This window comes from Hypanus sabinus, chromosome 9 (assembly GCF_030144855.1).
Source record: "Hypanus sabinus isolate sHypSab1 chromosome 9, sHypSab1.hap1, whole genome shotgun sequence".
Taxonomy (NCBI): domain Eukaryota; kingdom Metazoa; phylum Chordata; class Chondrichthyes; order Myliobatiformes; family Dasyatidae; genus Hypanus; species Hypanus sabinus.
The window spans coordinates 113,449,381-113,464,321 of NC_082714.1; the positions used below are offsets into that span (position 1 = coordinate 113,449,381).

General features: G+C 43.2%; 1 protein-coding gene across 4 annotated transcripts in view; it reads right to left on the reverse strand.

Annotated features, from left to right (window-relative positions):
* Positions 1 to 14,941, reverse strand: part of LOC132399738 (pleckstrin homology domain-containing family G member 4B-like) — a 223,190-nt gene that overhangs the window by 106,173 nt on the left and 102,076 nt on the right. For all 4 annotated transcript variants that reach the window (XR_009514053.1, XM_059980440.1, XM_059980439.1 and 1 more), the window contains exon 3: positions 12,543 to 13,869. Coding sequence is in view for 3 of the 4 variants with exons in the window: in XM_059980440.1 (XP_059836423.1) it covers positions 12,543 to 13,869 (1,327 nt within the window). In the remaining variant the exon portion in view is untranslated. The remainder of the gene's footprint in view (positions 1 to 12,542; positions 13,870 to 14,941) is intronic.

Sequence of the window (14,941 nt, forward strand, 5' to 3'; positions counted from 1 at the left end):
TTTAAATCTAGAAACTGTTGTGCATGAAAACCCCAGAAGATCAGCAGTTTCTGAGATACTGAAACCACCATGTCTGCCACCAATAATAATTGAACAGTCGAATTCACTTAGATCACATTTCTTTTCCATTCTGATGTTTAATCCAAGAAGACGCCAATGAATAATGTGACCACTGCCAATCTCCTGCAGTTCACAAGAGTACTTATTTTCCTTCTTTTACTTCAAATCTGATTCTACTACCAAACTGCATGTGATTGGAACCTGTGATTTACCTTGTGATGGTGTGTTTTTGGGATGATTAAGTGCTTTGCTGCGTCCAAGGGAGTTCAATGAGGTTGGGAGCAGAATGTGCGGCCTGCTGGCCTAGAAGCCTGGAGACAAGATACGAGCCCACGATCAACTCCATTGCTTCCCTTTGATTGAGATGTTGAGCAAGATTGAAGTCGACAAAGATGAGAGCAAAGGGCAGGCAGGTGCTTGGTGCCGTCTTTCTGACCGGTCTTTCTCTCCTTCTCACTATCTACTAAGTGCGGAACTCTTGGGATTCACATTGCAAGGAGAGATCACTGAGGCTGTGGACCTGTTTTGGGGGTACTTTGAGGTTCATGTTGTTTGTGCTTCTGGATTCTGGTTACTTTCTTTTTGCTGCTTTTGAGCAGTTCATTAGGACAATGGGAGTGGATTGGGGTGCTTTGGCAAAGACTGACTCTGCAGACTGCAGTCAGATGATGGAACTGAAATGGACTCCTGTTTGATGTTGATATTCTGAGGCTACCTCCACACTAGACCGGATAATTATGAAGACGTCGGTTTCATGTAAAAATGATAAGCGTCCACACTAAACGTTTTTGAAAATACTTCTGTCCACATTAAAATGGATCTTCGGCAAATCTCCTCCTACTGCGCATGCACAGGACACATCTACCGAAAACAAGTGACATGTTTGGTGTGAATCTTGCCATGAAAGACTTGGTGCGCGTTTGTGCAGTTATAGACTAGAAAAACTTAAATGACGAACAGCTGTTGGCTCTCGCGCAGGAGGACTTAAAACTAAAAAACAAATACTGGAGCGTATGGAGGCAACTGATAGGGAGTTCACGGACAGTATGACCCAGCTGACGATGAACATTGAAAAACTGACTAACTCTGTTGCATTAATAAAGCCCCTTGTTAAATGTATAAAACGTGTCAGCATCAGTATTATTTTGTATTTCCACACAATGTTACATAGGCTGTTACACATCTATTGTCAGAGAAGTATTTGCATAAATAGGTAAACCACCTTCATACAAGCAAGGACAGAAAACAGGGCAAAGTGAGTATACTTATTTATTCAGTAAGTTATGGGACAAAGTATTTGGTGAGTACATTTCTAACTCTGTTGGCTTCAGTCTTGTTGCTGCCTGTTCTGAAGTTGTTAGGTTGCGTTCAAGGAAACAATGTAATGGCGTGCTGCCGTCACCATCTGTTCCGGCACGTCATGACAGCATTTTTAGATTTCACCGGGTACCCCCTCCACACTGCTCCAGCCAAGCAGCATTTTCAAAATTACACACTCTGGAGGGCGTTTTAGAAAAGCTTCATTTTTGCAGCAGGAAAAAGCCATTTTAGTGTGGACGGAGGGTCAAAACAAAGAGAAAAAGCTTCGGTTGTGGATTTACCCGGTCTAACAGCCTAAATGTTGTTCACACATATTTTGCAATTTGTGATATTTGTTCTTTTTTCACACGTTGGTTGTTTGATGTTTTCTTTGAATGGGTTCCATTGTGTTTCTTTGTTTCACAGGTGGGAGGCAGAATCGCAGAGTTGCATTCTGTATACAGACTTCAATAATAAATGTACTTCCAGTCTTTGGTCTGAACAACAACAATGCCTGCATGCCTTTATGCATTAAGGTGCTGCCATATAATTGGCTGATTTGACATTTGCATTAACTAGCAGGTGTGCAGCTGTACAGCAGTACCTAATAAAGTGGCCATTGAGTACACAGCTAGATTGCTGGTGTTAAAAAGCTAGCCTGTGACTGGAACATAAACTAGAAAAGTTAAAACTTTATCAAAGAAACAAAGTGAAAAATCAAAACTTTTGAACAACACATACAAAATGCTGGTGGAACATAGCAGGCCAGGCAGCATCTATAGGGAGAAGCGCTGTCGACATTTCGGGCCAAGACCCTTCGTTAGGTCTAACCGAAAGGAAAGATAGTAAGAGATTTGAAAGTAGTGGTGGGAGGGGGAAATGCAAAATGATAGGAGAAGACCAGAGGGGGTGGGATGAAGCTAAGAGCTGGAAAGGTGATTGGCGGAAGTGATACAGAGCTGGAGAAGGGAAATGATCATGGGACGGGGGGCCTAGGGAGAAAGAAGGGGGGGGACATCAGAGGGAGATGGAGAACAGGCAAACAACTAAATATGTTGGGGGTGGGCTAAGAAGGGGAGGAGGGGCATTAACAGAAGTTAGAGAAGTCAATGTTCATGCCATCAGGTTGGAGGCTACCCAGCCGATATATAAGGTATTGTTCCTCCAACCTGAGTTTGGATTCATTTTGGCAGCAGAGGAGGCCATGGATAGACATATCAGAATGGGAATGGGACGCGGAATTAAAATGTGTGGCCACTGGGAGATCCTGCTTTCTCTGGCGGACCAAGCGTAGGTATTCCACGAAACGGTCTCCCAGTCTGCGTCGGGTCTCACCAATATATAAAAGGTCACACCGGGAGCACCGGACGCAGTATACCACACCAGCCGACTCACAGGTGAAGTGTCACCTCACCTGGAAGGACTGTCTGGGGCCCTGAATGATGGTGAGGGAGGAAGTGTAAGGGCAGGTGTAGCACTTGTTCCGTTTACAAGGATAAGTGCCAGGAAGGAGATCGGTGGGAAGGGATGGGGGGGGGGGCGAGTGGACAAGGGAGTCACGAAGGGAGCAATCCCCATGAAAAGCAGAAAGGGGGGAGGGAAAAATGTGTTTGGTAGTGGGATCCTGTTGGAGGTGGTGGAAGTTATGGAGAATTATACGTTGGACCTGGAGGCTGGTGGGGAGGTAGGTGAGGACAAGGGGAACCCTATCCCGAGTGGGTGGATGGGGTGAGGACAGATGTGCGGGAAATGGGAGAGATGCGTTTGAGAGTAGAGTTGATGGTGGACGAAGGGAAGCCCCTTTGTTTAAAAAAGGAAGACATCTCCTTTGTCCTGGAATGAAAAGCCTCATCCTGAGAGCAGATGCGGCAGGGACGGAGGAATTGTGAGAAGGGGATAGCATTTTTGCAAGAGACAGAGTGGGAAGAGGAATAGTCCAGGTAGCTGTGAGAGTCTGTAGGTTTATAGTAGATATCAGTAGATAGGCCATCTCCAGAGATGGAGACAGAAAGGCAGGTGTTGGACCAGGTAAATTTGAGGGCAGGGTGAAAGTTGGAGGCAAAGTTAATGAAGTCGACGAGCTCAGCATGCGTGCAGGAGGCAGCGCCAATGCAGTCGTCAATGTAGCAAAGGAAAAGAGGGGGGTGGATACCCATTTAGAAGGATGAAAGGGGATCTGATTGAATCATATAAGATTATTAAGGGATTGGACATGCTGGAGGCAGGAAGCATGTTCCCGCTGATGGGTGAGTCCAGAACTGGAGGCCACAGTTTAAGAATAAGGGGTACGCCATTTAGAACAGAGATGAGGAAAAACTTTTCCACCCAGGGAGTGGTGGATATGTGGAATGCTCTGCCCCAGAAGGCAGTGGAGACTAAGTCTCTGGATGCATTCAAGAGAGAGTTAGATAGAGCTCTTATAGATAGTGGGGTCAAGGGATATGGGGAGAGGGCAGGAACGGGGTACTGATTGTGTATGATCAGCCATGATCACAGTGAATGGCGGTACTGGCTAGAAGGGCTGAATGGCCTACTCCTGCACCTACTGTCTATTGTCTATTGTATAGGCTTGGAACATGGACTATTCCACAAAGCCAACAAGAAGGCAGGCATAACTGGGACCCATGGCTACACCCTTGGTTGGAGGAAGTGGGAGGAGCCAAAGGAGAAATTATTGAGAGTAAGAACTAATTCCGCTAGACGGAAGAGAGTGGTGGTGGAGGGGAATTGGTTAGGTCTGGAATCCAAAAAGAAGCGAAGAGCTTCGAGACCATCTCGGTGGGGGATGGAGGTATATAGGGACTGGATGTCCATGGTGAAAGTAAGGCGGTGGGGGCCAGGGAACTTAAAATCATTGAAAAAATTCAAAGCATGAGAAGTGTCACGAATGTAGGTGGAAAGAGATTGAACAAGGGGGGATAAGACAGTGTCAAGGTATGCAGAAATGAGTTCAGTGGGGCAGGAGCAAGCTGAGACAATGAGTCTACCTGGACAGGCAGGTTTGTGGATCTTGGGTAGGAGGTAGAAACGGGAAGTGCGGGGTGTGGGAACTATGAGGTTGGTGGCAGTGGATGGGAGATCCCCAGAGCTGATAAGGTTAGTAATGGTATAAGAGACAATGGCCTGGTGCTCCTTAGTGGGGTCATGATCAAGGGGTAAATAAGAGGAGGTATCAGAGAGTTGTCACTGTGCCTCGTCAGGTAGAGATCAGTACGCCAGACAACAACAGCTCCCCCCTTATCAGCGGGTTTTATAGTGAGGTTGGGATTGGTGCGGAGGGAGCGGAGTGCAGAGCGTTCGGAAGGAGTGAGGTTGGAATTGGAACAGGGTGTGGTGAAGTCAAGGCAGTTGATGTCCTATTGGCAATTAACAATGAAGAGATCCAGAGCAGGCAGAAGACCAGAGCAGGGTGTCCATGAAAAGGAGGAGGGTTGAAGACGGGAGAAGGGGTCATTGGTGGGTGTAGTAGAGTCCTTGTCAAAGAAGTTAGCTCGGAGACGGAGCCAGTGGAAGAAGAGTTCAGCGTCATGGCATACGCGGAGCTCACTGAGGTGTGGGCGAATGGGGACAAAGGTGAGGCCCTTAATGAGGACAGAGCGCTCTGCCTCAGAGAGTTGAAGGTCGGAGGGGATGGTAAAGACCCGGCACGGATGAGAGATGGGATCGGGGGGGGAGGGAGGCTGGTAGTGTCAGTGGAAAGGGAAGGGTTGGGGTGAGAGGAAGATGGAGCCTCTGAGGGCCCAGGAGCTGACGATGGGATCTGAGGGAGAGGGGATTGCAGAGTGGTGGTGGGGGAAGGGGAGACGGGAGACACAATCGCAGCCTGTGAAGACCCGGCCTGGAGTTCAAGGCTGGAGCCGCAGTCGGTGGTTGCGCAATCGCTTTGAAGCTGTCCATGGTCGTTGGAACACGTGGTGATGGTGCTGGAGTCCAGATTTTTAATATGCCCTGGGTTGCTGGTCCGGATTTTCCTTTCTTTCTCCCGAGTCCTCCTGTCCCATGATCCTTTCCCTTCTCCAGCTCTGTATCACTTTCGCCAATCACCTTTCCATCTCTTAGCTTCATCACCCCCCCCCCCCCCCCCCCCGGTCTTCTCGTATCATTTCGCATTTCCCCCTCCCCCCACTACTTTCAAATCTCTTACTATCTTTCCTTTCAGTTAGTCCTGACAAATAGTCTCGGCCCGAAATGTTGACAGTGCTTCTCCTTATAGATGCTGCCTGGCCTGCTGTGTTCCACCAGCATTCTGTGTGTGTTGTTGTTTGAATTTCCAGCATTTGTAGATTTCCTCGTGCTTGCTAATCCAAGTTTTTGATTTAGTTTGGCTCCGTTAATGGCTGTCACTGGTGTGTAAAGCCAGGCAAACAAAACTATTATGTTACTTCTCCGCAGTACTTGTTCAGAAGTACCCCTCATGTTACACTTTGATAACTCCTCAGCATTCATGATTTGAAACTTCTGGAATATGTGCAGAAGTAACTGCTTATAAAAAGTTAGAGCTGGATAAATAGATGAAGGAGAAAATGAAGAGAACGAATTCTGATTAGGGTTGATGAAGGGAAATGGTTAACTTTATGCAGAGAATACATACCAGTTGGGACCAGTGCTTGCTTCTGTTCCGTACTTCTCTAAATATTCATACTACATGTTCTGAATTGGCATAGCTGGTATAACCATTTGGCAGAATGTACAGAGGCCTTAGGTCCCGTAGCTCCAGGTTCAGGAATAGTTATTACCTTTCAACCATCAGGCTTCTGAACCAGTGTGGAGACCTTCACTCACTCAACACTGCACGGAATCCACAACCTACAGATTTACTTTCAAGGACTCTACAATTCATGCTCTCAGTATTATTTATTAATATTTTTAATATTTGCATGATTTGCCTTCTTTTGCACTTTGGTTGTTTGTCAGTCTTTGTTATTTATAATTTTTCATAAATTCAATCATATTTCTTTATTTTCTTGCCAATGAAAATGGACCAGAAGATATAATACAATGTGGTGACATATACATACTTCATAATAAATTTACTTTGTGGAACTTTGAACTCAAATATCCTTTTGAATTTGGCTATATTTAGAGCATTGATTTCATTGCTGGATACAACCTTGTAGATATAGTAAGTGTTTACTCTAGTGCAAAAAACTTCAGTGGTATGCATAATTTTAAAACTTCATCCAACAAAACAAGAACAATTGGCAGCCCCTTAACTGTTGGCCTTTTGCAAGAGAATATAAAACTGACTCACCAAGATTTGGATATTTGCAAACTGTTGGACATGAATCTAGGTGCACAAAGAGTTTGGCCATCCTTAAACCGAAAGCAAAGTGACTACCTTTGCCACATTTCACTGCACCATGAATGGTTTTGTCATGATACCAGAGGCCAGAGGGCACAGCCTCAGAATACAAGGACTTCCCTTTCGAACAGAGATGAGGAGGAATAGTTTGAGCCAGAGGGCAGTGGAGTTGTGGAATTCATTGCCCATGACAGATGTGGAGGCCAAGTAACTGGGCGTATCTAAAGTAGGATTTGATAGGTTCTCGATTAGTAAGGGCACCAAAGATTCAGGGAAAAGGCAGGAGTATAGGATTGAGAGGGATAATATATGAGCCAGGAGCAGACTTGATGGGCTGAATACCCTAATTCTTACAGCCTTATGGTACCAGTGTCAAAATGAATAACTAGGGCACAGGTCACTTACTAGCAGTATGTCTTGTTCTAGATTTAGTATCATACAGTTTACTGTCCTAAAGATAATCAGGAAACTATATTTGGAACTGTATCCAGAGATCCTACATACCTCTCATTCCACACTGCTTGAAGCTTAGAAGCATCTGCAATGGGTTTAAAATTACCGATCATAAAAAATAACCATGGTCAGTCATTTCACTTTCTTAGTCCCTTTGTACAAAAGTATTGTTTGAATTTGGATACTTGCTGTTTTGAATGGCATTCATGTGGCCTGACAGATAGATGCACTGCAAAACTTAGTAATGAATCACACTGACCATGAGCTTTAGTGACTTAGTCGAGATTAAGGTAGCTATGTGGCATTTGGTTAATGTCTCTCGGGCAGCTGAGCACCATTAGCTAGATTTCTCTTCCTTCTACTATTGGATGACAATTGGGAGAGTGCTTGGCATTAAACCTGAAAACAAACTGAAGAGGTATAAATCGCTTTAAAAATTCAATAGTCTGTTAGGCCTCATTGTCTGGTTTCTACAGAGATATTGGCCAAGAGATATGTCAACATCGAATTGATACTCAGGGCCACAGTTACTCAGTTCAAAGGATGCAGGCTGCTTCTTGCAGAACCACAAATATGTAAGTGTGAAGGCTTTCTGCAGAAAGGAAATTTTAGCAAAAAAACATACAGAGAATCAAATGTCCTCTTGATACAGCCCTTTCATTTGTGAGTTTAAAAATGGGAGAGAGGAAAGCCAGCTGGATAATTCAGCAACATTTTAGTTAAATGTATAATAATATTTTGATAGTCTTAACTTTTACAGCCCTGGAATATTTATAAGTTTGCTTCTCTATTTCAAACTTCTAGCATGTGGAAAGAGAAGGATGCCAGGAAACGGTCTCTCAAGGAACATTTCTACTTTGGCATCTTACAGTGGAGATATAGGGCTGAATTACAAACAGCTGAGAATAATTTAACATTGAAATGCTGAAGGAATCTCATACATTTGTGGTTCTGAACCAAACTCTATTCAGGTAACAGCCTGAAGCATTTATACGAAGAAACTGGAATATAATCAGAAAGGAAAAACATTTGAGTGTTGGCTGGATGGTCTGTTGTAAGTTATGTTACTTAAGCCTTGGAGAATGTGTGTGAGTCTAAATGGACAGCCTCAGGCATGGGTGTCTGGTATCAAAATGGATGTTGTAATATCTTCCTTTACTCCTCGTTGTTGCCTTGTTATGATTTTGGAAGGAGCTTCGTACAGGATGATGGTATCAGTTAATCTCATCAGTCTTTAGCTGTAAGTCAAAGTATTTGACTGAAATCTTTGAACCAGGGAAGGTTAATTGTTTCATGAATGACTGTACCGAGGAATAGAATAGGTGAACTACTCATCCAAAAAATAAAATATTGGTAATCCCTGCAAGAAAGCTGATGCCATACCATGCATCATTCTATCATTTACAACATAGTTATGATCCATATTCAAAACTTAAAAGCACAGCTTAACTTAAAATCACATAGATGACTTTTGTATTTATCCCCAGAACCTTGCACTACTAAACAAAGTGATCTGACATTTTAATTCTGAGCTTGTTTTATTCAACACGTGTGACTAGAGTTTATGAGCAGAAATAGGCCACTCATCCCCTTCAGACCTGTTCCAAATCTCAATAAAGGTATGGCTAACCTGATTTTAAACTCAACCCATGGTAACCTTTCACACCTTTGTTAAATACGTATCTTCCTACCATCATCTTAAAGATTGCTTTCTTAAAGAGAGTTCGAGATTTCTAAGCAAGATTCACTTTACCTCTTTCTTAATTGGGTGCCCTTTATTTTAAACAGTAACCCCTATTTCTGTATCCTTCCACAAGAGGAAACATATATTCCATATCTGCCCTGTCAAGATTGCTTAGAATTATACCTCAGTAACTTCTCATTTGTTCTTCAAAATTCCAGTGGCCTAGTCTATCCAACTTTTCCTCATAAGGCATCCCTTCCATTCCAGACATTGACTAAGTAAACTGTCTCTGAACTACTTGCAATGGATTAACCAAGGAGATTAAACTTGTCCAACGCACTCCAGATAAGGGCTCAAAACACTTGACCTCTCTATCTGCTTCATCATGGCCACTCACCTTACTGTCTGCCTGCACTGCATGTTCTCTATAACTCTTGGCCTTTATTCTGCATCCTGTTAGTGTTTTCCCTTGTACTCACTCAATGCATGGTTGTAATAAAATGATTTGCACGTGAAACAGCATTTTTCACTGTAACTCGGTACATGTGTTAATAATAAACCAATCTTGCCAGTTTAACTGAAGCAAGACTTCCTTACTTTTATATTTAATTCCTTTAGAAGTAAATACTGATATGAGGTTTTTAAATTATTTGCCCATCTGTATATTACCCTGTACACATTACCACTACCACAAAACAACAAATTTCACAATATATGCCAGTGATAATAAACCTGATTCTGATTCTTTTGCAAACCAGACACCAAGACACCCAGATCCCTTTCCATCTCAGAACCCTGCAATCTGAAAAATTTAGATGATATGTTTCTCCTTATTTTTCCCACTCTGCCTCTGTGTTCCTGGGTGTCCACATCTCAGATGATTTTGTGGAGATGTCAACACATTGACACAGTCATGAAGAAGGCTCGACCTCATTAGGATTTTGAGGAGATCTTGTCTGTCACCAAAGACTCTAATGAATTTCTACAGATCTGCAGTGGGGAGCTTTCTGACTGGTTGCATCACTGCCTGGTACGGAGGTTCCAATACACAAGATTGCAAAGGACTGAGAAGGTTGTGCACTCAGCCAGTTTCATCAGTGACACCATCAAGGACGTCTTCGAAAGGCGGTGCTTCAAGAAGGTGGCATCATTCACTCAGATCCTTTACTATCTAAGGTGTCCTCTTCTCATTACTCACATTGGGAGGAGCTACAGAAGCCTGAAGATCCACACTCAATAATCCAGGAAGAGCTTGTTCCCTCAGATTTCAGTATGGCCCATTAAGACTACATCATTATTCTTCTCTTCTGCATTATTTATTTATGTAATTTATGGTCTTTACACTCTACTGCTGCCACAAAACAACAATTAGTGTCATATAAATTGGTAAAAATAAACCTGATTCTGATTGAAAATGGACCAATTTTACATTTTGTCACACACACTCTCCCTTTGCCAAATCTTGCTCATTCGCTCTACCTATCTAATGCCTCCTAATGACCTCTTCACAATTTGCATTTCTATCTACTTTAGTGTTATTAATTAATTTTGCAGCTATTATGTCAGTGCATCCATCCAAGTCATTTCATCCATCGAGAAAAAGTTGCATTTTCTGTCAAATGCAATATGATTTCCAGAGATATGCATTGCCTGGGTGAGCACAGCATCAAAGACGTTGAAGAAGATTGTCACTATATGGAATACAGCAGCCTGGTTAACAGGCACCGCGCTCACTCCAGCACTGACACACGGTGGCAGCAGTTTGTACCATCTACAGGAGGCATTACAGTGAGGTTTCTGAGACCGCACCTTCTAATCTCACCACCTCTACCTGCAAGAAGGATGAGACCAGCAAACGCACGGGAACCAACACCACATGAAAGTCGCCCTCCAAGCTACACACCATCCTGGCTTGTAAATATATCACCTTTGCTTCCTCCAGAACCCTGGAATTCCCTCCTAAACAGCTCTGTGGGTACACGCACACCTCAAAAACTGCAGAAGTTCAGAAAGGCATCTCTCCACCACCTTCTCAAGGGCAACTATGAATGGGCAATTAATTGTTGGCTCAGTCCACATCCCTTTGATGATTAAAACAAGTGTGTACTTTAAGAATCTAAGAGGTTACTTTTAATGCTTACTGAAGCTTCTCCCCTAGCCAGACTATGTTTGGTTTGCATTCAGTATTTTCCTCTCAGAGGTATGATTCAAATAACTGTTAGGATGAAATATGGAACAATATATTGGACAATGCTGGGTAACAAATTAAATGCACACTCACTTCCCACAGCTCGACATTAATAGACCCCTGGGAAAGATATAGCTTCCGACATTCCCTAATAAACTACAGAGTAGAAAAGCAGAAATATGGATCCTGGTCTTAGCTCCCACCACCTGACAGACAATGAGCCGTATTGTAGTTATAAGGATGCCAGCAGTCTCCCTCTTCAAAATCACGTACCACTCGTGCTTCAGAACAAAAGATTTCAACATAAACAAAATAGTAGATGAATGTTCATGTTAATCAGTGTTCATTGAAAACTTCAGTATGAGATCAGGGAAGGCATTAACTGGCCATTTCTTGTATTAATGTATTGTTAAAGGTGTATTCCAGCCACTTTATACATGGTTCAGGACATTTCTGTGACATCACTTAATATCCTGACCTTCCGTCACTTAATATTCAGTAGTACATTCAGGGAGCCATCCCTCAACACCGGAAGAACAGAGTTTTGGATGTCTGGAGTTCGAGTTCGGAATAGCTGGTAGTAATATTTAAAAGGGTTCTGCCAGTCGGGATGTGTTCCCAGTATAAACACATAATTTTGCACAGTTACCCCACATTCGAATGTAAACACATAATTCTGCACAGTTACCCCACATTCGAATGTAAACACATAATTCTGTACCGCTGCCTGTCTACATTCAAATATTAAAGTTAGTTAGGTGATTATAACCATTGAAATTGTAGTTAATTGTTTAAAAAGTTTGAAACATTGTGTGAGGAGAGGAGAACTAAACTTTCTCTAGAAGATCTGATGGGCAGAATAAAAACTTCTGAATCTCCCAGTTACAGACCCCGTGTGGCTCAGTTCATGGCCTTACGGCCTCAGAGACTTGAGATTGCTTACAACCTAAAGTACTGGCTAGGTAGAGTTTTCAGTTTCTCTATTCTATCTTTCAAGATCTGAGGTTAGAGTTAATACAAATACTCAATTGCTACAGAACAGCCAAAAACTTCTGTAGGGGTGCACATCCTAATTCTGACCCAAACACAAAGCACACTGCAGATGCCGAGGTCAAAGCAACACGTACAACACGCTGGAACAACTCAACAGGTCGGGCAGCATCTGTGGAAACGAGCAGTCAACGTTTCGGGCCAAGACCCTTCATCAGGTCTCGGCCCAAAACGATGACTGCTCGTTTCGACAGATGCTGCCCGACCTGTTGAGTTCTTCCAGCATGTTGTACTAATTCTGACCCAGCCAGCTAGCTCTGAAATACTACCTGAATTCCAATATATTTTACAGTCAGACTCATCTTTTACTTATTCTGCCATCTATTCACTTGGTATGAACGATCCACAATTCTTTCAAGTCTGCATTAAGTTCAGAAGGAATAATCTCATTGTTATAATGTGTGAAATTTCTGAAAACACAGGGAAGTATTATTTGCAGTGCAACATCATGATCCTGAGAACATTTTGCTTTGTTTCTGTTAAAGACAAAGTAATCCTGTTTTTACCTTTTCCTTGGTATCTATGTCGACGATTTCTTGGAGATATGTAACCAGCTGAAAACCTCTTTGCAGTTTCTGCACTCTTCCTGCCGAACAGGGGTTCAGAGGATGCTGTATCACCAGCAGACAGGCCTGATCTTGTGCCGTCGGGAACTGCAGGTTTGGGGAGAGAGTCTGGAGATGCTGATCCTGTATGAGGATCAAGTTTAGCTACAGGTTGACAGGGCGCCTTAGCAGAATTGAAGGATGGGACCGAGTGCACCACGGATTTGTCCTTATTTGCAGTATTGCATGAAGGTGCACTGACAGATCTGGCGGAACTTTTGGGTTCCTGGTTTTTCCTGTGACAGACTGGGCTCTTTGAATCACTGCTGAGCTTGTGGTTAGTCAGGAAATCTTTCCTGTCCTCAGCGGAAGCTTCTGCCTCCTGAAAGCTGAACCCAAAGTTCAAAGGGTTTTGCAGGGCTTCAATGTAAGACTCACGATAACGACACTTTATCCCTTGGTTTTCAAAGTCTCTGTTCGACCTCCTGCTTAGGCATGGTGTGCAAGGTTCAGTTGCAAACCTGATGGTCCCTCCACATGCCCATGTTCCATTGACAGGAACCACCGAAGATTCACCTTTCTTCACTGGAAGCTGTGCAGTCCTGTTATCAGAGCATTTTTCCTTAGAAAACATCATTAAATCTACATAATCTCCTTCAAGGTTTTCATTGGAGAGTTCATATTGATTTGGGGACATCACTCCCAATTTCGTGGACTGGTGACTTAAACATTTCACACCTTCTTTTTGTCCCAGATTAGGTAAAGGATTTTTGTTTTTTTTGGTATCAGAGTCTGGCTCAGAAGCCCAAAGTGAATGATCATTCTCCATACCTGTCTGCAAAGTCATCTCAGCAGAACCACCACTGTACTCTGTTTCCTGAACAGAATGAGTCCTGTGCCCGGATGGGTCTGTAACTTTGCTTTTATTTACAAATTCAGGGTTGACTATTTTAGACCAAAGCTCTTTCACAACGCCATTATCCGTGGCTAGTAGGCAAGTGTGCAACGGTATTCCAGAATGTTCACTGTTTATTGTTTCCAGCCACTCAGCTGTAAAGATATTGGTGTAAGTTACTTCTGGTATCAGCTTCTCGTCCACACTGCGGAGGTCCCTGCCCAAGCATTTCAACACAATCCGAGCGGCCTGCTTCCCGACAGGTACGATCTGCAGATAGAAATCCCCAGGCCGCAGGAGAAAGATGTTGAACGATGACAGCTGCACCACTACCTTCTCATGGAGACAGAGGGGCCAGCCTTCGTGACGGAACAAGAGATTTGAATATTCAGCCTGAGGGAGAAAGACATTGAAATCTAATTAGTAGGAAACTCACTGTAACAAAATATTTACAGGAAAGCAACCTACTGTGGGTAGCCACTAAGCCACTTCAGCAGATTCTTAACATGGAGAAGTGCTATTACTTGTGCAGTCTCTTATCTGTTTGGGAATTGCCCCTTTCCCACCTCTTGTGATCCTAACCTGCTGAGTCCTGCAGCATAAAGACACCAATCACACTTGCACAGTTAAATCACTTGTGCTGATTTTGTCAAATTGTACCATTTGTTTCTTGAGAGATAAAGGACAGTAACAGACCCTTCCAGGCAAACAAGGGTTTGCACCGCCCAGTTGCACCCATGTAACTAATTAATCTACTGATCTGCCTGTTTTGCAATGTGGGAGGAAAGTGGAGCACCCAGAGGAAACTGTGTCATGGGGAAAATGTTTAAACTCCTTACAGACAATGGCAGGAATTGGACAAAGTTTGATGGACAACTGCTGTGCTATTGTGCTGCCCCTTATTGTACCCAAGTGTTTAGATGTTCTTAGCTGGCTCAGGTCTATCAAATAAATTCACAGTTCCAGACCTGAATATGCAATCTATACTAAGGGTAATTTCAAAGCCTTTAAGTGCTTGTGGATGTGTGCATTATTGCTTTTAGACTGAAAGGAGCAGTGGGCTCACCGAAGATACAGGCATTTTCATTAATCACATAACCAGCAAGCATGGCACCATTACTGATTATTGAAAATGAAGTTTCAAACTCGGACTTCTAATCATGGAATAAGGACTGTTTAGGCCATGGCATAACTATCAAAGTACTTTTTGTTCCCTTTTTCTACTCATATCTAATAATCACAATAGATTAAACAATAATGGAAGTTTACAACCTTCTCTTAGCTCATAGACTCCTTTTGAAACCTGCAAAATTCTCAAAGGGACTTGACGGGAGAGATGTGAGAGTACATTTCCCCTGGCTGAGGAGTCTAAAACTAGGGGTAAGGTCTTATATTAAGGGTGGACTACTTAGGTCTGAGACGAGAGGACAGTTCTTGGCCCAGAGCGTGAATCTTTGGGATTCTC